Source organism: Oncorhynchus gorbuscha, linkage group LG25 (assembly GCF_021184085.1).
Source record: "Oncorhynchus gorbuscha isolate QuinsamMale2020 ecotype Even-year linkage group LG25, OgorEven_v1.0, whole genome shotgun sequence".
Taxonomy (NCBI): domain Eukaryota; kingdom Metazoa; phylum Chordata; class Actinopteri; order Salmoniformes; family Salmonidae; genus Oncorhynchus; species Oncorhynchus gorbuscha.
The window spans coordinates 20447629-20474995 of NC_060197.1; the positions used below are offsets into that span (position 1 = coordinate 20447629).

The 27367-nt window shown below is 41.9% G+C and overlaps 1 protein-coding gene across 4 annotated transcripts in view; it reads right to left on the bottom strand.

The window, feature by feature from the left end:
• Positions 1 to 27367, bottom strand: part of LOC124013828 (1-phosphatidylinositol 4,5-bisphosphate phosphodiesterase beta-3-like) — a 105243-nt gene that overhangs the window by 48150 nt on the left and 29726 nt on the right. For all 4 annotated transcript variants that reach the window (XR_006834934.1, XM_046328389.1, XM_046328391.1 and 1 more), the window contains exon 3: positions 4621 to 4689. Coding sequence is in view for 3 of the 4 variants with exons in the window: in XM_046328389.1 (XP_046184345.1) it covers positions 4621 to 4689 (69 nt within the window). In the remaining variant the exon portion in view is untranslated. The remainder of the gene's footprint in view (positions 1 to 4620; positions 4690 to 27367) is intronic.

Below are 27367 nucleotides of genomic sequence, written 5' to 3' on the forward strand. Positions count from 1 at the left end.
CCACTGTATATACATACTGTATGTATTTAGAACAAAGCAAACAGCATCTCAGGTCAGTTTTCTATTCTAGCGTGTAGTGATTAAGATTAGGCTTGGGCGTAGGATAAGCTGATCCTCGATCTGTGGTTAAGGGCAATGTTGAGTGCGACCTATGCCCACAGTTTAATCAACTACTTCCTGTTCCACTGTCTCTGCATACATAATTTCCTGTGTGTGTGTGTGTGTGTGTGTGTGTGTGTGTGTGTGTGTGTGTGTGTGTGTGTGTGTGTGTGTGTGTGTGTGTGTGTGTGTATACTAAACATTTTACATTACATTTGTGTGTGTGTGTGTGTGTGTGTGTGTGTGTGTGTGTGTGTGTGTGTGTCCGGAGTATACTAAACTGTACAGAGGTGTGTGTGTGTGTGTGTGTGTGTGTGTGTGTGTGTGTGTGTGTGTGTGTGTGTGTGTGTGTGTGTGTGTGTGTGTGTGTGTGTGTGTGTGTGTGTGTGTGTGTGTGTGTGTGTGTGTGTGTAACCAGACAAGCAGAGTGTGGCAACTGGAAACAGGGAACACTTTTCTACACAACACCTTGCACTGAGGACCAGTATGAAGCAAGGATGTTTCATATCCAATGATGTATATAAACCCTGGATTACTGATGCTATGTATTGGCCATTGAGAGGCTTTTAAGCCACCGGTCGGCCATATTGGCACTCCTCCATAGAGCCCCACATTGGAGGTGTCATAATACCCATAAAACCTAGCAGTCAAACAGGGAAATGGTTCCAATCGTTTTTCCACCATTCATTTTCCCCGTTGGGGATTTTAGAAACACTTAATGGCTGTGTTTTGTGTAGGCTTACCCTGGCATGACGTTTTGATAACAATGTAAATCCCTATCAGACAGGTGACTTTTATCAATAAATTTGGCTCTAATTACACTCAGATTAGAAAATGCTAATTATCATCAAAAGAAGAAATACAAAACTACAAATCCCTGCAAGCTCCTGCACATCATCTTTAGCTGACACCTTTGCTAATAGGTATTGTGTCAAATAAAAACTTGCACAATGTAGCCAATTATACATTACTACAATTTTATATTTTATTTATTTTTATTTCTTAGCTGACATTAGATAGTTAATCCAGATATTCTTACCATTGCCTCGATTCGGCAGTCTAGTTCAGATCATCATGGCATTTGTAGATCTTTATGATTGCCAAATTAGCAGCTAAGTAGTGCTTAATTTTCGGAGGGTAACTACAGCCAAATATATTGATTAAAGTCACCTTGTCCTTGAGAGATTTACACGGTTATCAAAACATCATGCCATCATGAATGGTAAAACCATTTCCATGTCTGACCGCCAGGTTTAATAGAAACTTTACTCGGTAGGCAATTAAGGTCACACTTATGAAAACGTAGGACACTAAAGAGGCATTTCTGCAGACTCTGAAAAACACCAAAATATAGATGCCCAGGGTCCCTGCTCATCTGCGTGAACGTGCCTTGAGGACTGCAGATGTGACCAGGGCAGTAAATTGCAATGTCCGTACTGCGAGACACCTAAAGACAGCGCTGACAGCTGATCGTACTCGCAGTGGCAGACCACGTATAACAACACCTGCACAGAATCGGTATATCCGAACGTCACACCTGCGGGAAAGGTACAGGATGGCAACAACAACTGCCTGAGTTACAACAGGAACACACAATCCCTCCATCAGTGCTCAGATTGTCCGCAATAGGCTGAGAGAGGCTGGACTGAGGGATTGTAGGCCTGTTGAAAAGCAGGTCCTCACCAGACATCACCGGCAACAACGTCGCCTATGGGCACAAACCCACCGTCGCTGGACCAGACAGGACAGGCAAAAAGTGCTCTTCACTGACGAGTCGCAGTTTTGTCTCACCAGGGGTGATGGTCGGATTCACGTTTATCATCGAAGGAATGAGCGTTACACGAAGGCATGTACTCTGGAGCGGGATCGATTTGGAGGTGGAGGGTCCGTCATGGTCTGGGACGATGTGTCACAGCATCATCGGACTGAGCTTATTGTCATTGCAGGCAATCTCAACGCTGTGAGTTACAGGGAAGACATTCTCATCCCTCATGATGTACCCTTACTGTAGGCTCATCCTGACATGACCCTCCAGCATGACAATGCCACCAGCCATGCTGCTCGTTCTGTGCGTGATTTCAGGAATGTCAGTGTTCTGCCATGGCAAGCGAAGAGCCTGGATCTCAATCCCATTGAGCACGTCTGGGACCTGTTGGATCGGAGGGTGAAGGCTAGGGCCATTCCCCCCAGAAATGTCCGGGATCTTGCAGGTGCCTTGGTGGAAGAGTGGGATAACATCTCACAGCAAGAACTAGCAAATCTGGTGCAGTCCATGAGGAGGAGATGCACTGCAGTACTCAATGCAGCTGGTGGCCACACCAGAAACTGACTGTTACTTTTGACCTCCCCTTTGTTCGGGGACACATTATTCCATTTCTGTTAGTCACATGTCAGTGGAACTTGTTCAGTTTATGTCTCAGTTGTTGAATCTTGCTAGGTTCATACAAACATTTACACATGTTAAGTTTGAAAATAAACGCAATTGACAGTGTGAGGACATTTGTTTTCTTATTTAAGTATTTTTTTGTTGCAGTGGGGAAAGTAACATTAGTAATCTCAAAAAAGTATACTTTAAGGAAATGTTTTCATATATTTTTTTAGCTCACACAATATAATTTCTAGTATACAGTACCAGTTAAAAGTTTGGACACATTCACTCATTCAAGGGTTTTTCTTTCTTTTGAATATTTTCTACATTGTAGAATAATAGTGAAGACATCAAAACTATGAAATAACACATATGGAATCATATGTAACCAAAAAGATGCTAAACAAATTAAAATATATTTTAGATTTTAGATTATTCAAAGTAGCTAACCTTTGCCTTGATGACAGCTTTGCAAACTCTTGACATTCTCTCAACCAGCTTCATGGGGTATGCTTTTCCAACAGTCTTGAAGGAGTTCCCACATATGCTGAGCACTTGTTGGCTGCTTTTCCTTCACTCTGCCGTCCAACTCATCCCAAACCATCTCAATTTGGTTGAATTCGGGTGATTGTGGAGGCCAGGTCATCTGATGCAGCACTCCATCAATCTCCTGCTTGGTCAAATAGCCCTTACACATACTGGAGGTGTGTTTTGGGTCATTGTCCTGTTTGTAAAAAAAATGATTGTCCCACTAAGGTCAAACCAGATTGGATGGTGTATCACTGCAGAATGCTGTGGTAGCCATGTGGGTTAAGTGGGCCTTGAATTCTAAATAAATAACTGACAGTGTCACCAGCAAAGCACCATCACACCTCCTCCTCCATGCTTCACGGTGCGAACCACACATGCGGAGATCATCCATTCACCTACTCTGCGTCTCACAGAGACACGGCGGTTGGAGCCAAAAATCTCAAATTTGGACTCATCAGACCAAACGACAGATTTCAACCGGTCGAATGTCCATTGCTTGTATTTCTTGGCCCAAGCAAGTATCTTGTTATTGCTGTCCTTTAGTAGTGGGTTTTTGTCAGCAAGTTTACCATGAAGGCCTGATTCACGCAGTCCCCTCTGAACAGTTGATGTTGAGATGTATCTGTTACTTGAACTCTGAAGCATTTATTTGGGCTGCACTTTGAGGCTGGTAACTCTAATGAACTTATCCTCTGTAGCAGAGGTAACTCTGGGTCTTCCTTTGCTGTGGCGGCCCTCATGAGAGCCAGTTTCATCATAGTTCTTGACATTTTCGGTATTGACTGACCTTCATGTATTAAATTAATGATGGACTGTCGTTTCTCTTTGCTTGTTTGAGCTGTTCTTGACATAATATGGACTTAGGTCTATTTGATAAAAGACCATCTTTGTATATCATCCCTACCTTGTGACAACAGAAACTGATTGGCTCAAACACATTTAGAAGGAAAGAAATTCCATAAATTAACTTTTAACTAGGCACACCTGTTAATTGAAATTCATTTCAGGTGACTACGTCATGAAGCTGGTTGAGAGAATGCCAAGAGTGTGTAAAGCTGTCATCAAGGCAAAGGGTGGCTACTTTGAAGAATATCAAATATATTTTCTGTTTAACACTTTTTTGGTTGCTACATGATTTCCTATGTGTTATATCATAGTTTTAATGTCTTCACTATTATTCTACAATTTAGGAAATAGTAAAAAATTCCAAGAAAATCCCTGGAATGAGTAGGTGTCTCCAAAGTTTTGACTGGTACTATATATTAAGGTGTCTGTAATAGAATAAATGTAGCAAAAATATATGCAGACATTAATAAATGCATTTCTATAGCTTCCAAAATATAGTTTACAATGGTGGGAGAGTGCCAAGATGGAGGCACGGTGGTTTCAACACAGCGCCACCTATCAGTCATAGAGTGTATGTATAATCATTGGTCACATCGAACTCTCCAAAATGTCAAATGTAATTTAAATCAAATGTATCCCATGACGTATTCTCTATCCACAGCTGTGATAGGATCATCGTTGTGGCCGTATTCATAAAGTGCACACCGTAGAACCATATCAAAATGTAGCAAAACATTTTGCAACGGAAAATGAAAACACACATACACATTACCCACCTTTGGTAGTTTGGCTAACTTCCCCGTTCTGGTGTCTCTTATCTGGCTAATGTCAAGAATTTCCACTTCCTGAAAAAGAGAGATATATGGAGTTATAGAATGAGAGAGAGAGAGAGAGAGAGAGAGAGAGAGAGAGAGAGAGAGAGAGAGAGAGAGAGAGAGAGAGAGAGAGAGAGAGAGAGAGAGAGAGAGAGAGAGAGAGAGAGAGAGAGAGAGAGAAATAAAGACAGAAAGGGATACAGATAAAGCATGTTAATACTTGTCATTGTGGTCAGTCCCACATATATTGCTTGAAAAAAGTTTTTCAGACAAGACAGAGACCGATACAGAGAGAGATTGTGAGAGAGACAGACAGTGAGACAAGTAAGAAGAAGCAGGACAGAGAATAATAGAGCAATAGAACAAGAAAAGGAAGAGGAGTGAAATAGAAATTAAGCTTTTAATACTTTTTACTACAGAACTTAAAAGCCTTCTTTTTCACCCCATTACTTCTCAATCACTCCTCCGACCCTTCATCCATTATTTCTAACCCCTCTACTCCTGTCCCTCATGCAATCCCTCCTCTATCCCCTCAACCTTTTTGTATACCCTCTCTCCCCCTCCCCTTTCTTCCAACCCCAGATCCTTTCTTTCTATCCTCTTATCCACCTCCCACCTCTCATCTTTCTTTCATCGCTCTCTCAGACATAAACAGTATGTGAAGTGGAGCAGCTATAAGCATTGAGGTTTCCGGGCACCTTCTATGGCTGTTCAAAGTCACACTGACACAGACACTGAACATAACAGTGTACAAGACTGGGGGCTAGGTTGTAGGTCTGAGAAAGACTGGACACCCGGCAGAAAGAGGGATAGAAGGAGACAGAGAAGGAAATAGGGAAGGAAGAAGAAGTGAAAGAGAGGGAGAGAGAAAGGAGAAGAAGGATGGATGGAAGAAAGGAGAGAAAGAAAGAAGAAAAGGGGAGGGAGTGGAGGAAGGAGGGAGAGAAAGAGAGGGGGGGCAACATCCTCGTAAAGGGCACCATAAACAGAGTCGAGGCCACACTAAATATTTGTGCTGTTAAGCTGAAGGTCGTCCTGACTGTATTTCTCTGACTCCCTCACTCTCCCTCTCTTCCCCCCTCTCTCTTTCCATCCAGACATCTTTCTGGATGGAAAGCGGTCATGAAAGGTTGGAGGTCAGGACCAGCAGTCCAATGGGATTTGTTTCTGGTGCAGCCGGTCGTTCCTGATTGGCCTGTGCGTAAATGTTACTTCCTGGGGACAATACTTCTGGGTCGTTAGGACATTTATATTCTCTCCCTGAGGCAAACACACACACACACCTCTCCCAGAGGCCTTGGTTTCATTACAACATCGGCATGACGACTCCCTGGAGACCACGGAAACTGACTCGCTAGCTAACCAACCGCCAAGAGTCCATCCCACATGTGGAGTATGTGTGTTAGAGAGACCACTAATCACAGATCTAAATGGCCATGTAAATACCAGGGCCCTTGGGTCACACACACACACACACACACACACACACACACACACACACACACACACACACACACACACACACACACACACACACACACACACACACACACACACACACACACACACACACACACACACCCAAATGTCCTGACTTGTTGTGTAACAGAGGGTCTCTCTCTCTGTTTGTTTGTTCCAGGCACACATTCCAGGTATATATTGGCCTGTACATGTTGTTGGCTCAGTGTGTAATAGTAAGCCTTTCCATCATTACTACTACTATATTTTAGGGAAAGAGAAGGAGAAAACGAGATAGAGAGGGGGACAGAGAGAAAGTCTTTGCAGCTAGACTGTATTGTTCAATGCATTTTTTCCTTGTGACAGCATTCTACTACAGTTCACACACTGGAACAATAGGCCTATGTGTAGGCCTGTAAGATACAGACTTATTTCAGATGGTAGAAAGATAAGTTGAATAGTTGAATTTTTTTACTTTTCCAAATTGAATGGATTGTTATTGATGTATTCTAATTAAGCAATAAGGCACGAGGGGGTGTGGTATATGGCCAATATACCATGGCTAAGGGCTGTTCTTATGCACAACGCAATGCGGAGTCTCTGAATACAGCCCGTAGCCATGGTATATTGGCTATATACCACAAACTCCTGAGGTGCCTTATTACTATTATAAACTGGTTACCAACGTAATTAGAGCAGTAAAAATACATATTTTGTCATACCCGTGGTATACGGTTTAATATCAGCCAATCAGCATTCAGGGTTCGAACCATCAATTTTATAATGTGGCTTCTCATGTGGGAGTTCCATGTGTTTAGGTCTGGTATTTGTGAGGTTCCTGTGGAACCATTGAAACAGGACCTGCTCTCATGTGTCTGTCTAATTTTCTGGGATATTCATATATCCTTATATCTGAAAGAAGAATCAGAGTGGCCAACATGTGGGACATGTATGGAACCTTTTTTTAACGTCTCGAGGACATCCCAAGCACAGATTGGAAACAGAAAAGTCCAGAAAGTTCAGCCCTCTCCTTCTTCCTCCTCCCTTGATCTCTTTCTCCTCCAACCATACCTCCCTTGTTCTTTCTCCTTCTAATAAAACAATGATGGAGGGACCACACCTTTCCTCTCACACCACTGTGTGTGTGTGTGTCTTGGGATTTGAGGTCTCTCTGTCTAAGACAAATATAGCCCAATCAGTGCAGCTACTAAATGTGGCATCACTAGGAAAAGTGATAGGGTAAGTAGGAGCTAGTTATTTCTCCTCCCATAGACACAAACTATTCACCTATAACCATACACACACAGAACTTCCTCTAATAATCGGTGGCAACTATCACTTCCTCCTTGTAAGAATAGAGGGGGTGGGGGGAGGAAGGGGTGGGTCAAGTTGTACTTAAACAAAGCTGTTTTGATGCTTTTCCCACTAAAGTAACTAATGGATAAGGTTAGTAGTAACAGATTTATAGCTGTGAGTCTTCTTGGGTACTTCTCTAAGAGCACACCTGGATTGTGCGATATTTGCTCATTATTCTTTTCATAATTCTTCAAGCTCTGTCAATGTGTTGGGGGTCATGGCTAGACAGCAATTTTCAAGTCTTACCATAGATTTTGACAGTGGGATACCACACACACATGCACACACACACACACACACACACTTTGGGGGAAGCGTTCAAACAATGGATTTGATACTGTGCACTTTCCCTGATCTGCATGACGCAATAGTTTCACTAAACCGAGAAAGAGAAAGCTGTATGTGTATGCGTGCCTGCGTGCGCATTTGTCTGTCTGTGACGACAGCACTTGGGTACCCTGCAAAACATGATCCGTTATGTATCTCGCACGAGTCAAATGTAATGGAGTCTGTTACACATGATAATGGTTGCCACTCATACAAGGAACTGTACAATCGTGGCCAAAAGTTGAGAATGACACAAATATGACTTTTCTGTCTGCTGCCTCAGTTTGTATGATGGAAATTTGCATATACTCCAGAATGTTATGAAGATGAATCAATTAATTGCAAAGTCCCTCTTTGCCATGCAAATGAACTGAATCCCCAAAAAACATTTCCACAGCATTTCAGCCTGCTACAAAAGGACCAACTGACATCATGTCAGTGATTATCTCATTAACACAGGTGTGAGTGTTGACGAGGACAAGGCTGGAGATCACGCTGTCATGCTGATTGAGTTCGAATAACAGACTGGAAGCTTCAAAAGGAGGGTGGTGCATTGTTTTTCCTCTGTCATCCATGGTTACCTGCAAGGAAACACGTGCTGTCATCATTGCTTTGCACAAAAAGGGCTTCACAGGCAAGGATATTGCTGCCAGTAAGATTGTGCCTAAATAAACCATTTATCGGATCATCAAGAACTTCAAGGAGAGAGGTTCAATTGTTGTGAAGAAGGCGCCAGGACCGTCTCCTAAAGTTGATTCAGCTGTGGGATTGGGGCACCACCAGTACAGAGCTTGCTCAGGAATGGCAGCAGGCAGGCACGCACAGTCAGGCGAAGACTTTTGGAGGATGGCCTGGTGTCAAGAAGGAGAGCAAAGAAGCCACGTCTGTCCAGGAAAAACATCAGGGACAGACTGGTATTCCTCAAAAGGTACAGGGATTGGACTGCTGAGGACTAGGTCATTTTCTCTGATGAATCCCCTTTCCGTTTGTTTGAAGCATCCGGAAAAAAGCTCGTCCGGAGAAGACAAGGTGAGCGCTACCATCAGTCCTGTGTCATGCCAACAGTAAAGCATCCTGAGACCATTCATGTGAGGGGTTGCTTCTCAGCCAAGGGACTGGGCTCACTCACAATTGTGCCTAAGAACACAGCAATGAAAAAAGAATGGTACCCAACACATGCTCCGAGAGGCAACTTCTCCCAACCACTCCGGAACAGTTTGGTGACGAACAATGCCTTTTCCAGCATGATGGAGCACCTTGCCATAAGGCAAAAGTGATAACTAAGAGGAACAAAACATTGATATTTTGGGTCCATGGCCAGGAAAATCCCCAGACCTTAATCCCATTGACAACTTGTGGTCAATCCTCAAGAGGCTGGTGGACAAACAAAACCCCACAAATTCTGACAGACTCCAAGCATTGATTATGCAAGAATGGGCTGCCATCAGTCAGGATGTGGCCCAGAGGTCTTGAAAAAGAAGGGTCAATGTAATTAATGTAATTGTCAATAAAAGCCTTTGACGCTTGTAGTTATACTTCAGTATCTTATAGTAACATCTGAAAAAAATATCTAAAGACACTGAAGCAGCACATTTTGTGGAAATTAATGTGTGTCATTCTCAAAACCTTTGGCACGACTGTACATAGCTAGAAATGAGCACCTAGAAATGATCGCCTTGTCTCACCAACAGTACACATTAACAAACATTCTCATCAGAGGCGTCTGGTTTGATGTTGATGATGTGTTTTCTTGTATGCCAAATAAGACACATATTGTTGTTGTGGGAAGGGGCAAGAGGGAGGTGCTCATTTTGGAAGTGGGTTTCGACTCTTACATGGTCCAGACTTTTGCTGACAAGTTACTGAAATACCATCCCCTCGTGTCATGCCTGCACAGCCTCAGTTATCAGTCCAAGCTTATGGTACTGACAGTACGTGACCTTCAGATTGCAGGCCTGCATAAGGCAAAGGAAAATCAGCTAGTGAGGTACTGCTCCATGTCAGCGGTCATGGGCAGCCTTGCTGTGTGGAGAAGAAGGTGCTTTCTGTATCCAAAAGTGTCCAGATATCCATGCCTTTTGAAATGTTTGAGTCTTTAAAAGATATATATATATACACAGTGGGGCAAAAAGGTATTTAGTCAGCCACCAATTGTGCAAGTTCTCCCACTTAAAGAGAGGCCTGTAATTTTCATCATAGGTACACTTCAACTATGACAGACAAAATCAAAAAAAAAATCCAGAAAATCACATTGTAGGATTATTAATGAATTTATATATGTGAAACACTCCACAGAAACGGCCAACTGCTTTCTTCTGGAAAATGTGAAGTCCAAGATGGACAAAGGGGGTGCAGTTGGGGCTTTGTTTCTGGACCTAAGGAAGGCTTTTGATACTGTTAACCATGAGATTCTCATCACAAAATTGTCCAAGTTCAACTTTTCGCCCTGATGCCTTGAGATGGATGAAATCATACCTTGAAGGCAGAACTCAGTGTGTCAGAGTGATGAGCTGTCGCCCACTTGTAGCTATGATGTGGGCGTGCCCCAAGGGTCAATACTGGGGCCCCTCCTGTTCAGCCTGTACATTAATGATCTGCCTTCTGTCTGTATTGGTTCTGAAGTTCAAATGTATACAGATGATACAATGATATATGTGCATGCAAAGAGCAAACAACAAGCTGCACAAGAACTCACTACTGTAATGGTCCAGGTTACAAAGTGGCTCAGTGACTCGTGTTTGCATCTCAATGTGAAAAAAAAATATGTTTGCATGTTCTTCACAAAGAGGGCAACAGATGCTACTGAGCCAGATGTCTATGTGTCAGGGGAGAAGCTCCAGGTGGTATCCGATTTTAAGTACCTTGGCATCATACTTGATTCCAACCTCTCTTTTAAAAAGCATGTGAAAAAGGTAATTCAAATAACTAAATTCAACCTATCTAATTTCCGATTTATACAAAATTGTTTGACTACAGAGGTAGCAAAACTGTACTTCAAATCTATGATACTCCCCCACTTAACATACTGCTTGATTAGTTGGGCCCAAGCTTGCTGTACAACATTAAAACCAATTCAGTCTGTCTACAAAGAGGCTCTCAAAGTGCTTGTTAGGAAGCCCAATAGCCATCATCATTGTCACATCCTTAGAAAGCATGAGCTCGAGTTGGGAAAATCTTGTGCAATACACCGACGCATGTCTTGTATTCAAGATCCTTAATGGCCTGGCTCCCCCTCCACTCAATATTTTAGGTAAACAGAAAGCCCAGACATATGGCAGCAGATCCACAAGGTCTGCCATGAGAGGTGACTGTATAGTTCCCCTAAGGAAAAGCACCTTTAGTAAATCTGCATTCTCTGTGAGAGCTTTCCATGTCTGGAATACACTGCCATCAGACACACATATCTGCACCACATATCACACTTTCACAAAATGCTTGAAGACATGGCTAAAGGTCAATCAGATTTGTGAACATGGTCCCTAGCTGTGTGTTGCCGCTTTCTATGTTGTCTGTTGTCTGTAGCTTGTGAGGTGTGGAAACACTTTTGTTGCTTTTATGAATTTTGTCTTGCTGCTTTTTGTTCTATGTTGCTCTGTCTGTATGCTACGTCTTGCTTGTCCTATGTTGCTCTGTCTGTATGCTATGTCTTGCTTGTCCTATGTTGCTATGTCTCGCTTGTTATATGTTGCTATTGTCTATATTGTAATTGTTTTTAATAACCTGCCCAGGGACTGCGGTTGAAAATTAGCCGGCTGGCTAAAACCGGCACTTTTACTGAAATGTTGATTAATGTGCACTGTCCCTGTAAAAATAAAAAATAAACTCAAACTCAAACTCAAATTATGGTGGAAAATAAGTATTTGGTCGCCTACAAACAAGCTCCTCTGTCCTCCACATAACCTGTATTAATGGCACCTGGTTGAACTTGTTATCAGTATAAAAGACACCTGTCCACAACCTCAAACAATCACACTCCAAACTTCACTATGGCCAAGACAAAAGAGTTGTCAAAGGACACCAGAAACAAAATTGTAGACCTGCACCAGGCTGGGAAGTCTGAATCTGCAATAGGTAAGCAGCTTGGTTTGAAGATATCAACTGTGGGAGCAATTATTAGGAAATGGAAGACATACAAGACCACTGATAATCTCCCTCGATCTGGGGCTCCACGCAAGATCTCACCCTGTGGGGTCAAAATTATCACAAGAACGGTGAGCAAAAATCCCAGAACCACACGGGGGGACCTAGTGAATGACCTGCAGAGAGCTGGGACCAAAGTAACAAAGCCTACCATCAGTAACACACTACGCCGCCAGGGACTCAAATCCTGCAGTGCCAGATGTGTCCCCCTGCTTAAGCCAGTACATGTCCAGGCCCGTCTGAAGTTTGCTAGAGAGCATTTGGATGATCCAGAAGAAGATTGGGAGAATGTCATATGGTAAAAACTCAACTCGTCGTGTTTGGAGGACAAAGAATGCTGAGTTGCATCCAAAGAACACCATACCTACTGTGAAGCATGGGGGTGGAAACATCATGCTTTGGGGCTGTTTTTCTGCAAAGGGACCAGGACGACTGATCCGTGTAAAGGAAAGAATGAATGGGGCCATGTATCGTGAGATTTTGAGTGTAAACCTCCTTCCATCAGCAAGGGTATTGAAGATGAAACGTGGCAATGATCCCAAACACACCGCCAGGGCAACGAAGAAGTGGCTTCGTAAGAAGCATTTCAAGGTCCTGGAGTGGCCTAGCCAGTCTCCAGATCTCAACCCCATGGAAAATCTTTGGAGGGAGTTGAAAGTCCATGTTGCCCAGCAACAGCCCCAAAACATCACTGCTCTAGAGGAGATCTGCATGGAGGAATGGGCCAAAATACCAGCAACAGTGTGTGAAAACCTTGTGAAGACGTTTGAAGTGTACCTATGATGAAAATTACAGGCCTCTCATCTTTTTAAGTGGGAGAACTTGCACAATTGGTGGCTGACTAAATAAGTTTTTGCCCCACTGTATATATATGAATGTATATATATATTTTTTTTTTAAAGAGAGAGAGAGAGAGAAAGAGAGAGAAAGAGAAAGAGAGTGTGTGTGTGTGTGTGTGTGTGTGTGTGTGTGTGTGTGTGTGTGTGTGTGTGTGTGTGTGTGTGTGTGTGTGTGTGTGTGTGTGTGTGTGTGTGTGTGTGTGTGTGTGTGTGTGTGTGTGTGTGTGTGTGTGTGTGTGTGTGTGTGTGAGAACACAGAGCATATGAGGAAAGGAATGGGAGAGAGAGAGAGAGAAAATAAGGGGAAACTGTCACATTATCATCCAACACACTCACTTCCTTCCTGGGTGTGTATCCCACAGAGTGACCATGCAAAGATCTGTGTGTGTGTGTGTGTGTGTGTGTGTGTGTGTGTGTGTGTGTGTGTGTGTGTGTGTGTGTGTGTGTGTGTGTGTGTGTGTGTGTGTGTGTGTGTGTGTGTGTGTGTGTGTGTGTGTGTGTGTGTGTGTGTGTGTGAAAATCCTCAATGGATTATAAACTCCTCAATGGATTATAATTTCAGACACAAAGGCTCATCAAAGGAACATGTGAAAATGTTGCCATTTGGGATGCAGCCTTAGTCTTCAACTGGCTTAATTACTGCTGGCACTGCCAATATGGTTATAGCAGAGGTGTGAACTAGAGTCACATGACTTGGACTCGAGTCAGACTCGAGTCACAAATATGATGAATTGCAACTCGACTTTGACTTTAACACCAATGACTTGTGACTTGACTTGGACTTGAGCCTTATGACTCGACCTGACTTGATACCCTCCCCAAGCCCAAATATAAAAAATGATGCTATTAAAAAAAGTGTGCGGCGCATCAACTCTTCATTTAATGGATTACAGTTTGAATTGGACAGTAGCCAATCAAATTGTGCCAGCTGAGAAAAAGTTGCAGAGGAACGTCGGCGGGTGAATTCAGATGGAGCCCTTGGAAAGATGATACTGCCTCCACACAGTCAGTCAGTGCGGGAACGTGATCATTGCACCCAAGATTGAGCTACAACTGGCTAGAGAGTTGGTAGCCTAAATCCTGCCTAATGGATGTTACTACTGTTCCTAAAACCATTGACGTACGTTAGCCTACTGTAACCACGCAGAAAGACTGTGTGTGTGTTAAGGTTGGGCGATTGTGTACAAGATTACATCACCCGATTGCGCCCCATAGCCATCCTCGATAGTCAATCACTATTGGGGGTGGGGGGGGGGGGGGTCTTTCTCATGGCTTCTCATGGCTACCCATGTATTTCTTTGGAAATATATGGGTAAAAGCATTCATGATTTGCATAAATGTAACATACTAACTATTACTCTTGTTAAAATATGAAATAGTATTCAATTTGGTGAAGAGCACATTACGACTTGTTTATGACTCGGAACTCAAAGTTTAGGACTTGAGACTTGACTCGGACTTGCATGTCTTGACTTGGGACATGACTTGGGACTTGAGTGCTAAGACTTGAGACTTACTTGCGACTTGTAAAACAATGACTTGGTCCCACCTCCGGGTTATAGTGACACACAAATAACAGCCTCTCCATAACTATTACTACTAACACTTAGTAATACCCTGGAGATAACATGACAGCCAGAGATAGAACACTGGAGGAGGACATGAGAGGAGAGAGAGGGAGGAAAGAGGGGGAGCAGGGAAAGGAGGCAGAGAGAGAGAGAGATGAAAAGGGGATATGCTGAGAGTGAAAAGGGGAGTTGGAGGAATTTGGGCACACCAGATCCCCAAACCTCCTCTCTTCTCTGTCTGAACAACATCCTGCCCTGTTTCCCACGCTAGAAAGAGAGAGAGAAAGAGGAGAGAGACGGGAGAGAAAGAAGAGAGATACAGAAAGAGAGATATAGAGGAAGAGAGAGAAATGGAGGCTGAAATGCAGCAGTTGATGGAACAGAATGGGGGAAAGAGAAAGTGGGGAAATTCAGTTTAACCTTTATTTAGCCAGGGAGTAATGCTGAGACCACGGTCTCTTCTGCATATGAGCCCTGAAACTAGAGGGAGGGTTGGAAGAGTCATCCGTCAGTTTATAGAAAAGGAAGAAGTTTGTTGCCTGCTCCCCTCTACTAATGACAACCAGATGGCCCTGAGGGAGAGGGAGGGAGAGAGGAATGGGAAGTAAAGGAGGGAGAGAGGCAGACAGAAAGGGAGAGAGAGAGAGAATTGTTAGTGCTAAGCGATTAGTAATTTGAGGTTGGTTTGGTTTTGGTTCGATTAATAAAAACATTTCAAATAATTAGATATTTTGAATGGAAACACCGAAGCCTAAAATATTGAAGATATTCCATTGAAAAGATGTACATAGAAAAATAGGAAATTACTAGTAAATGATCAAATATTTCAGTTGTGTATGTGTGACACATTTCAGGAAGCAAGGCGTATGTCGCACATTACTACTTCACAGGAGAGGTATTTTAGTGTATTTTATTTTCTATCAAAATGCATTTTTTTGCTGAAAGCCTCCTGGAAGGTGAACTTTTATGTGCCTTAAAAACAAATGTGTATGCCATCTGTAAATACAAAGAAAACATTTAAATTACGAGCCTAGATGGTTTATCCACAGAAAACCACAGGAACCTTCCCACTAGCCATGATTGGCTGAGATAATGGTGGGCTGGACATGTCTGGAAATTAGTTTGGATTGGTCTGCCATGTATATTCCCCCCCAAGCTGTATATATTCCCCCCAAGCAGACACATCGATGGCCCTGAACAAACTTTATTTGACTCTTTGCAAAATGGAAACCACATATCCTGAGGCTGCATTCATTGTAGCTGGGGATTTTAACAAGGCTAATCTGAAAACAAGACTCCCTAAATTGTATCAGCATATCGATTGCGCAACCAGGGCTGGTAAAACCTTGGATCATTGCTATTCTAACTTCTGCGACGCATATAAGGCCCTCCCCCGCCCTCCTTTGGGAAAAGCTGACCACGACTCCATTTTGTTGCTCCCTGCCTACAGACAGAACCTAAAACAAGAGGCTCCCGCGCTCAGGTCTGTTCAACGCTGGTCCGACCAATCTGATTCCACGCTTCCAAGACTGCTTCGATCACGTGGATTGGGATATGTTCCGCATTGCTTCCAACAACAACATTGATGAATACACTGATTCGGTGAGCGAGTTCATTAGAAAGTGCATTGAAGATGTCATTCCCATAGCAATGATTAAAACATTCCCAAACCAGAAACTGTGGATTGATGGCAGCATTCGCGTGAAACTGAAATCGCGAACCACTGCTTTTAACCAGGGAAAGGTGACCGGAAACATGACCGAATACAAACAGTGTAGCTATTCCCTCCGCAAGGCAATCAAACAAGCTAAGCGTCAGTATAGAGACAAAGTAGAGTGACAATTCAACGGCTCAGACACAAGAGGTATGTGGCAGGGTCTACAGTCAATCACGGATTACAAAAAGAAAACCAGCCCCGTCTCGAACCAGGATGTCTTGCTCCCAGGCAGACTAAGTAACATTTTTGCCCGCTTTGAGGACAATATAGTGCCACTGACACGGCCCGCAACCAAAGCCTGCGTACTCTCCTTCACTGCAGCCGACGTGAGTAAAACATTTAAACGCGTTAACCCTCGCAACGCTGCAGGCCCAGACGGCATTCCCAGCCACGTCCTCAGAGCATGCGCAGACCAGCTGGCTGGTGTGTTTACGGACATATTCAATCAATCCCTATCCCAGTCTGTTGTTCCCACATGCTTCAAGAGGGCCACCATTGTCCCTGTTCCCAAGAAAGCTAAGGTAACTGAGCTAAACGACTACCGTAGCACTCACTTCCGTAATCATGAAGTGCTTTGAGAGACTAGCCAAGGACCATATCACCTCCACCCTACCCGACACCCTAGACCCACTCCAATTTGCTTACCGCCCAAATAGGTCCACAGACAATGCAATCTCAACCACACTGCACACTGCCCTAACCCATCTGGACAAGAGGAATACCTATGTGAGAATGCTGTTCATCGACTACACCTCAGCGTTTAACACCATAGTACCCTCCAAACTCGTCATCAAGCTCGAGACCCTGGGTCTCGACCCCGCCCTGTGTAACTGGGTACTGGACTTCCCGATGGGCCTCCCCAGGTGGTGAGGGTAGGTAACAACATCTCCACCCCTCTGATCCTCAACACTGGGGCCCCACAAGGGTGAGTTCTGAGCCCTCTCCTGTACTCCCTGTTCACCCACGACTGCGTGGTCATGCAACTCAATCATCAAGTTTGCGGACGACACTACAGCGGTAGGCTTGATTACCAACAACGACGAGACGGCCTACAGGGAGGAGGTGAGGGCCCTCGGAGTGTGGTGTCAGGAAAATAACCTCACACTCGACGTCAACAAAACAAAAGGAGATGATTGTAGACTTCAGGAAACAGCAGAGGGAGCACCCCCCTATCCACATCGATGGGACAGTAGTGGAGAGGGTAGTAAGTTTTAAGTTCCTCGGCGTAGACATCACGGACAAACTGAATTGGTCCACCCACACAGACAGCGTCGTGAAGAAGGCGCAGCACCAAAAGCACTCAAACTTCTGCAGATACACAATCAAGAGCATCCTGTCAGGCTGTATCACTGCCTCGCACGGAGACTGCTCCGCCCACAACCGTATGGCTCTCCAGAGGGTAGAGATCTGCACAACGCATCACCGGGGGCAAACTACCTGCCCTCCAGGACACCTACACCACCCGATGTCACAGGAAGGCCATAAAGATCATCAAGGACAACAACCACCCGAGCCACTGCCTTTTCACCCCGCTATCATCCAGAAGGCGATGTCAGTACAGGTGCATCAAAGCAGGGACCGAGAGACTGAAAAACAGCTTCTATCTCAAGGCCATCAGACTGTTAAACAGACAACACTAACATTGAGTGGCTGCTGCCAACACACTGACTCAACTCCAACCACTTTAATAATGGGAATTGATGGAAATTGATGTAAAATATATCACTAGCCACTTTAAACAATGCTACTTAATATAATGTTTAATACCCTACATTATTCATCTCATATGTCTATGTGTATACTGTACTCTATCATCTACTGCATCTTTATGTAATACATGCATCACTAGCCACTTTAAACTATGCCACTTTGTTTACATACCCTACATTACTCATCTCATATGTATATACTGTACTTGATACCATCTACTGCATCTTGCCTATGCCGTTCTGTACCATCACTCATTCATATATCTTTATGTACATATTCTTTATCCCTTTACACTTGTGTGTATAAGGTAGTAGTTTTAGAATTGTTAGGTTAGATTACTCGTGGGTTATTACTGCATTGTCGGAACTAGAAGCACAAGCATTTCGCTACACTCGCATTAACATCTGCTAACCATGTGTATATGACAAATACATTTGATTTGATTTTGTGGGTTCGATTACAGGCTCAAAATGGCCAGAAACAAACACCTTTCTTCTGAAAATCGTCAGTCTATTCTTGTACTGAGGAATGAAGGCTATTCGATGTGAGAAACTGCCAAGAAACTGAAGACCTCCTACAACGCTTTGTACTACTCCCTTCACAGCACAGCACAAACTGGCCCTAACCACAATAGAAAGAGGAGTGGGAGGCCCCGATGCACAACTGAGCAAGAGGACAAGTACATTAGAGTGTTGAGTTTGAGAAACAGACGGCTCACACGTCCTCAACTGGTAGCTTCATTAAATAGTACCCGCAAAACATCAGTCTCAATGTCAACAGTGAAGAGGCGACTCTAGGATGCTGGCCTTTTAGGCAGAGTTCCTCTGTCCAGTGTCTCTGCTCTTTTGCCCATCTTAATCTTTTCTTTTTATTGGCCAGTCAGAGATATGGCTTTTTCTTTGCAACTCTGCCTCGAAGGCAAATGTAGCTAGCTAGTTTAGCCTACTAAAACAACCTGCTCAAACAGAGGGATGCTATGTTAGCTAGCTGGCTATGACTACCCAACGCAACACTGGAACTCTTCCAAGTAAATGTTTTTATTATTTTTTATTTTACCTTTATTTAACTAGGCAAGTCAGTTAAGAACAAATTCTTACTTTCAATGATAATCTACGAACAGTGGGTTAACTGCCTTGTTCAGTGTTAGAACGACAGATTTTTTTTAACCTTGCCTTAAGCTTTTGGTTTTACTAATTTATTGCCATCGGGGACCATTGGTGTAACTGCTAAACTGCTTACTGGCTGTACACTGTACTGCATGATTGTAGCAGGTTTACTAACGCGTTAGTTATAGTAGCTATGTTGACAATGCCGTTAGCTAATATGGTCACAACGATGTAGGCTGTATGTAGCGGTTAGCGGTTATGATAAGAATGTTTGGCTTGGAAATATTTTTTAGCCTGGTCACAGACAGTTGATGTGTTGTGCACGTAAGTCCACATGCAAGGGAAAAGGTGAGAGGAGTAGAGCACGTAGATGCAAGAAGGAATTATACAATGAGCAAAATGATCATGCTGTTTGTATGTAGTGGCTATGAAAGTGAACTTTTATTGCAGGGGTGTATTCATTCCTCCAATTCTGTTGGAAGAAAAATCTTAAATGGAAGAAAACAATACTAAATGGGAAAAACATACCTTTATTTGTCCAATATAAACTCTTGTTTGCAACTGCTGGACTAATGATTACACCCTAGATCAGTTATATGCAGGCAAGAGTGTGCATTTTTGATTACTCAAAAATGTTTCTCGACCTGTGCACCTACGTTGTAATCTTTTATTCATAGGCTAGGTTGTAGCAACCTCATGGGTATAGCAAAAATTCAGATATCATATAGTAGCCTAAACCTATCAATGCTACATTGAGCTGGAATATGAATGAGTCATCCAATATGCTTTAATTTTTAATAGAAATTAGGCCATGCTTGTAAAAAAAAATGTTGTCCTCCCCAACCGCCACTGTGGACTACACTCCACTCTCATTCAGCAGCATATACTGTTGCAGGAGTAAAAGTGTATCCATCTGTGTCCGAGCCAGAAAAAAACTGGCTCAATGAATTATGGTCATTGTAGTTAATTACCATGTTTCTGCACTGAACTAGGTTGAATATTTAACTCTCTTCAGCCCATCGTCCCATATAGTTCTTGACATCATTTCGCTCTTATATTATTTGATTTCTCTCTAGAGAAATGGCTCGTTGGGCTCACAATGAAAGAAATGGAATTCAAGTAATTGAACAAACATCGGTCAATTAGTTGTTTAATAGCCAAGAAAATACAAACAAAAATTTGGTTAAAATTACTCAGCACTAATCATTTGGGCGTGGAATATTAAACAAGTAATAATATATAATAGATTTAATTTGTATAGCACTTTTCCACCTTTATTTAACTAGGCACATCAGTTAAGAACAAATTCTTATTTTCAATGACGGCCTAAGAACAGTGGGTTAACTGCCTTGTTCAGGGGCAGAACGACAGATTTTTACCTTGTCAGCTCGGAATTTGATCTTGCAACCTTTCGGTTACTAGTCCAACGCTCTAACCACTAGGCTACCTGCCGCCCCCAAAAAAATGTCTTTATAGAAAGAATCTCAAAGACGCTGTCATAATAGAAAACAATTACATTTCAGTTAGCCTTTTAACAGCTGGGTGGAAGATCTTCCAACATCATCCACAGAGACAGGAGCAAGTACAACAGATCACATCCTGTGTCCGATCCACACTCCATGTGCACTTTTCTCACCTGCACCTTCCACACCTCTTTCGAATGAGGCTCAGATGAAGGGTTGAGCAGGGGGGAAAACGATGGTCAGATGATTCAGGGGGAAAACAAGTCATAAGTCAGGTCAACTCTTGCCATCCCCAGTCGTAGACTCCTTGGTAAAGACCTCCGAAAAACATGTAGCATCCACCTGGATGAAGCCATGCAGACATTAAGCTTAGGCCGCATGAAGCTCACAGTCAAAAGGGATAGTCCACTTTGGAATAAACTAATCAGGAAAATCTTCAACAGTCAACCCAGAACATTCACATTCATTCAAGCCCTGTCGAGTTGGTTGTTCGTCATTGCTAGACAGCCATTTTTAAGTCTTGTCATAGATTTTCAAGTCGATTGAAGTCAAAACTTTAACTCGGCGAGTCAGGAACATTCAATGTTACTCAAGAGTATTTGCTGTTTTAGGTTATTGTCCTGCTGAAAAGGTGCATTTATCTCCCAGTGTCCATTGGAAAGCAGACTGAACCAAGTTTTCCTCTAGAATTTTGCCTGTGATTTTATTTTTATCCTTTAAAAATATTCCCTAGTCCTTTCCAGCCTCCACCCGTTTACGCAACCCTGCACTGGCCACTTTAATAATGGAACACGAGTCACTTTGATAATGTTTACATACTGCTTTACTCATCTTATATGTTTACTGTATTTTAGTCAATGCCACTGACATTGCTCAATGTAATATTTTATATTTCTTAATTAATTATTTTACTTTTAGATGTGTGTGTATTGTTGTGAATCATTTTTAGATAGTTTACTGTTAGATACCACTGCACTGTTTGGAGCTAGGAACACAAGAATTTAGCTAAACCCACAATAACATCTGCATGTGACCAATAACATTTGATTTGCTAACATGGTGCAGCCACCACCATGCTTGAAAATATGAGTGGTTAGGTACTCAGTGATGTTGAGTTGGATTTGACCCAAACATAACACTTTGTATTAAAGTACATTTATTGGTTACTGACTCAAGACATATCAGCTTTTAATTTCAAATTAATATGCACACGTTTTGAAAAGCATTATTCCACTTTGACATTATGGAATTTCATTTAATCCATTTTAAGTTCAGGCAGTAACAGCAAAACTTTTGTTCTTCAGTACAGCCTGAATTAAAAAATGATTCAATTGAAATGTTGTTACACTGGCCTACACACAATATCCCATAATGTCAAAGTGGAATTATGTTAAGACATTTGTACAAATTAATTATAACTGAAAAGCTGAAATGTCATCAGTCAATAAGTATTCAATCCCTTTGGTATGGCAAGCCAAAATAAGCTCAGCAGTAAAAATGTGCTTAATAAATCACACAATAAGTTGCATGGAATCATTCTGTGTGCAATAATAGTGTTTAACATGATTTTTGAATGACTACCTCAGCTCTGTACTCCACACATATATAAGGTCCCTCAATCGAGCAGTGAATTTCAAACTCAGATTCAACCACAAAGACCAGGAAGGTTTTCCAATGCCTCACAAAGAAGAGCACCTATTGGTAGATGGGTAAAAAAAACAAATGCAGACATTGATTATCCATTTGAGCATGGTGAAGTTATTAATTACACTTTGGATGGTGGATTATTTACAGCCAGTCACTACAAAGAGTCGGTTTTGCTGAATCAGTTGCCGGAGAGGAAGGAAACCGCTCAGAGATTTCATCACGAGGCCAAAGGTGACTTTAAAAACGGTTACAGTGTTTAACCCTACTTTTCGAACATTCTGTTAAAAATCGCGCAACATTTCAGCGCCCAGCTACTCATGCCAGGAATATAGTATATGCATATGATTAGTATGTGTGGATAGAAAACACTCAGACGTTTATAAAACTGGTTAAATCACGGCTGTGACTATAACAGAACGTGCGTTTCATCAAAAAGTGCAGGAAAATCTGATCACTGAAAATGGGAAAATATATCCATGCGCCACTTCAACCAATTATTAAACGTGAACCACATTAAATGGGGCCGAGGTTGCAATACCTACAGCTTCCACACGATGTCAACAGTCTTGTCATTTGCCTACGATTTGTTTCTTGGTCAAACAGACACAAGGCAGCGCAGTTCTTCCGGTCTCCGACCGGATATTTTGGTTGAGATTTACCCGGACATTATTTCCAGACGTACAGCTATAGAATATACATCGCCTCGTGATCAATTTGATCGCTTATTAACGTTTACTAATACCTAAAGTTGCATTACAAAAGTATTTCGAAGTCTTTTGTGAAAGTTTATCGTCAACTTTTTTTATTTTAAAAAATGACGTTACGTTATAAAACGCTATTTTTTTCGTTGATCACACAGTCTTCATAGATCGATATCTAGGCTATATATGGACCAATTTAATCGAAAAAAAGACCCAATAGTGATGTTTATGGGACATCTAGGAGTGCCAACAAAGAAGATGGTCAAAAGTAATGAATGTTTTATATTTTATTTGTGCGTTTTGTGTAGCGCCGACTATGCTAATTATTTTGTTTACGTCCCCTGCGGGTCTTTTGGCGTGTTACATGCTATCAGATAATAGCTTCTCATGCTTTCGCCGAAAAGCATTTTAAACTTGTTGCCAGGATTCACAACGAGTGTAGCTTTAATTCAATACCCTGCATGTGTATTTTAATGAACGTTTGAGTTTTAACGAGTGCTATTAGCATTTAGCGTAGCGCATTTGCATTTCCAGATGTCTAGATGGGACGCCTGCGTGTCAGATAGGAGCAAGAGAAAATAGCTTTATGTCCATTATGTTTTGGACAAATCCAACCACTCTTCATATTTTCAAGCATGGTGGTGGATGCATCATGTTATGGGTATGCTTGTTATCGGCAAGGACGAGGGAGTTATTTAAAAAAAAAAATAGAATAAAGCTAAGCACAGGAAAGATCCTACAGGAAAACTTGGTTGAGTCTGCTTTCCAACGGACACTGAGACAAATTCATTTTTCAGCAGGACAATCACCTAAAACTTAAGCCCAAATCTACATTGGAGAAGCTTACTAAGAAAACTGTGAATTTGTATTAAAAAACTGTAACTCGGTAGCCGAGATACGTACGTACGTACCTACCTACCTACCTACCTACCTACCTACCTACCTACCTACCTACCTACCTACCTACCTACCTACCTACCTACCTACCTACCCACACACACACACACACACACACACACACACACACACACACACACACACACACACACACACACACACACACACACACACACACACACACACACACACACACACACACACACACACACACACACACACACACACACGCGTATACAAAACATTAGGAACACCTTCCTAATACTGAGTTGCACCTCCCATAATTGTAATTGTTGCATTAGCTCCCTGCTAATTCACCGTAATTTCAATACAAACAGGCTAATCACGAATCTACAGCCATTAACATAATGTTCTTCCTTGTGTCTATCATCAGAATAAACATCAAACAACTAGGATCGCTGGCTGGACAGTCCTTTCTTTAAAAACACAATGCAAGAGAGTTACAAAGTCCGATCACATCTGTTTACATGCCTGTTACATGCCTGTGTAAACCGTGGTAACATCCAACCTTTCATATGCAGACAAAAATCCCACTAATTTGCCATGCCTACTTCCATTTACCCGGAGTAAAGAACATGCCAAAATTAAAGCCACCTGAAGACTTAGTCATGATTCTTGCATTTTCAGACCCTGTAATGAAAATATAGTACATTGGTCTCTGCTTTTTTGCAGGTATATTCATGAACACTTCCATCATTTAACATCTTAATTTGTAATGCAAACAGCTCCTATGGTTTAACACCCCCCACAAATGGGCCAGTTACCCACGAATATAAAAGGGATATACCTGCAAGAAAGTGGTAAATAAGGGGCTGTTTTAAAGGGACTCAAACATTGCATTATTATTTTTTACGGGTAATATACCATATCTTCTGTCTGAAATTCGTAAGAGAGAGAGAGAGATATAGGGATCAAGAGAGAGAGAGCGCAACAGAGAGCAAGAGAGAGAGCGAGAGAGAGCGAGAAAACACGTGAGAGACAGAGGGGGAATAAAGAGACAGAAACACCCCACGCCAACCTCTAAGACTGAGGAAAAAGGGAGATTGAGAGGAGGAAAAATGGTGAATGGATAGATGGAGGAAGAAAATAATAACAAAAAGAGTCCTGCTAATTTTCTCTTCTATAGAAACACCTAACTCAACCTATACCTCGAAGAGGCTATTCTCACTGACGAACATTTAAGGAGAGACAGTGTGACGAGATGACAATTTACAGAATTTGTATATAAACTTTTCAATTTACATTACATCCTTGCCTTACCTTTAATTGTGGCTGGCAATGTGACATTCTTGCTCTGCAGCTCCAAATGTACCATATCACAGCAGCCCCTGACTAGCCAGTAAGCTTGCGAATTATTCAGCAATGTGAGCATCTTTCCCTCCAAAACACATTAGCTAGCAACAATCTTGAATAATGCAACCAAACCATATTACACTCTTGAATAATGCAACAATTCACATTAGAGGTCGACCTATTAATCGGAATGGCCGATTAATTAGGGCCGATTTCAAGTTGATTATTTTTGGGGCGCCGATTTGCCGATTTTTAGAACTATATATTTTATTTATATACCTTTATTTAACTAGGCAAGTCAGTTAAAAACACATTCTTATTTTCAATGACGGCCTAGGAACGGTGGGTTAACTGCCTTGTTCAGGGACAGAACGACAGATTTTCACCTTGTCAGCTCGGGGGATCCAATCTTGCAACCTTACAGTTAACTAGTCCAACGCAATAACGACCTGCCTCTCTCTCGTTGCACTCCACAAGGAGACTGCCTGGTATGCGAATGCAGTAAGCCAAGGAAAGTTGCAAGCTAGCATTAAACTCATCTTATAAAAAAACAATCAATCATAATCACTAGTTAACTACACATGGTTGATGATATTACTAGATATTATCTAGCGTGTCCTGCGTTGCATATAATCTGACTGAGCATACAAGCATCTAAGTATTGATAGGTGGTAGGCAGAAGCAGGCGCGTAAACATTCATTCAAACAGCACTTTCGTGCGTTTTGACAGCAGCTCTTCGTTGTGCGTCAAGCATTGAGCTGTTTATGACTTGAAGCTTATCAACTCCCGAGATGAGTCTCGTGTAACCGAAATGAAATCGCTAGCTAGTTAGCGCGCGCTAATTGTCATTGTGTTGCTGGTTCAAGCCCAGGAGGAGCGAGGAGAGGGACGGAAGCTATACTGTTAAACTAAAGTGCCTATAAGAACATCCAAGGTTACTGAAATACAAATGGTATAGAGGGAAATAGTCCTATAATTCCTCAAATAACTACAACCTAAAACTTCTTACCTGGGAATATTGAAGACTCATGCTAAAAGGAACCACCAGCGTTCATATGTTCTCATGTTCTGAGCAAGGAACTGAAACATTAGCTTTCTTACATAGCACATATTGCACTTTCACTTTCTTCTCCAACACTGTTTTTGCATTATTTAAACCAAATTGAACATGTTTCATTATTTACTTGAGGCTAAATGGATTTTATTGATGTATTATATTAAGTGTTCATTCAGTATTGTTGTAATTGTCATTATTACAAACAAAAAAAATCATTAATTGGCCGATTAATCGCTATCGGCTTTTTTGGCCCTCCAATAATCGGTATCGGTATCGAAAAATCATAATCGGCCGACCTCTAATTCACATGTGCAGACAACTAAATTGTTTATTTTATTGTTCGTAGATGCATTGTTCTAAGTTACCTTAGAACAAACCTAGCTTCATTTGATCAAAATCCTGAAAGTCATTATATGAGGTAAGCGCAAAATTGCGATTGAAATATTTATAATCCCCCTGACAATTTATGTAACAGGCTGGTCCTGCAATTTCAGGTGAATACTCAATAAAACAAGTCTCAAATATATTGAAAATGTCTATACATTTCAGCTGTTTCAAAAACATTGCTCTTCTATTAGTATTTTTACTGTATCAATGTTGAGCTCAACTAAACAATTTTGTTTTCACTGCCCTGCTAAGTGGGGGGCAACTGTCAGGTGAGTGTCATGGAAGACTTCCAGAGGTAGCGTTAGAGATGTGCGAAAAACGCAAGTTTACATTACAGTTATGTCTCTCAAATCAATACCTCACGAAAATATCTCAAAATTCTCCTTAATTCTTGTCAATGAGAATAGACCCTAAACTAAGAAAGAGATTGATAGAGGGATAGAAGAAGAATAGAGGGTGGGGGAGTTTTTCAATAACAAGAAAAGAGGAAGGGAGGGAGGAGAGATGGAGATAAGTCAGAGGAAAGGTGACTTACTGGGACGATATTGACTGGACGAGTAAAAAGAATACAGGAGAGAGGGAAGAGAGGATGAGAGATTAAACAATAGTTGGGAGAAGTGAAGTGTAATTTGACCTTCCTGTACTTCTGGTCATGGTTATTGTAGAGACATATGTAAAACTCAGATTATTATTGGATGTAGCAATTATAGCCATGTCATCTAGATATAATAGCAGATTATTTCATTAATAAAAAAAATAATGAATTTTAATAATAGCATATTCCACTCATAGCTTCACAGTTCTATCCTCATAAGTCCTTTTAGACTGACTTCGTCCCAAACGGCACTCTATTCCCTATAAAGTGCAATAGTTTCAAAAGTAATGCAATATATAGGGATTGGTGTGCCATTTGGTACTCAGAGCCTTCATTTCCCTATGGGACCTGGTCAAAAGTAGTACACTAACTATGGAATAAGGTGACATTTGGGATGCAGCCTCCATTTCTCCTTCCCTGGGGCA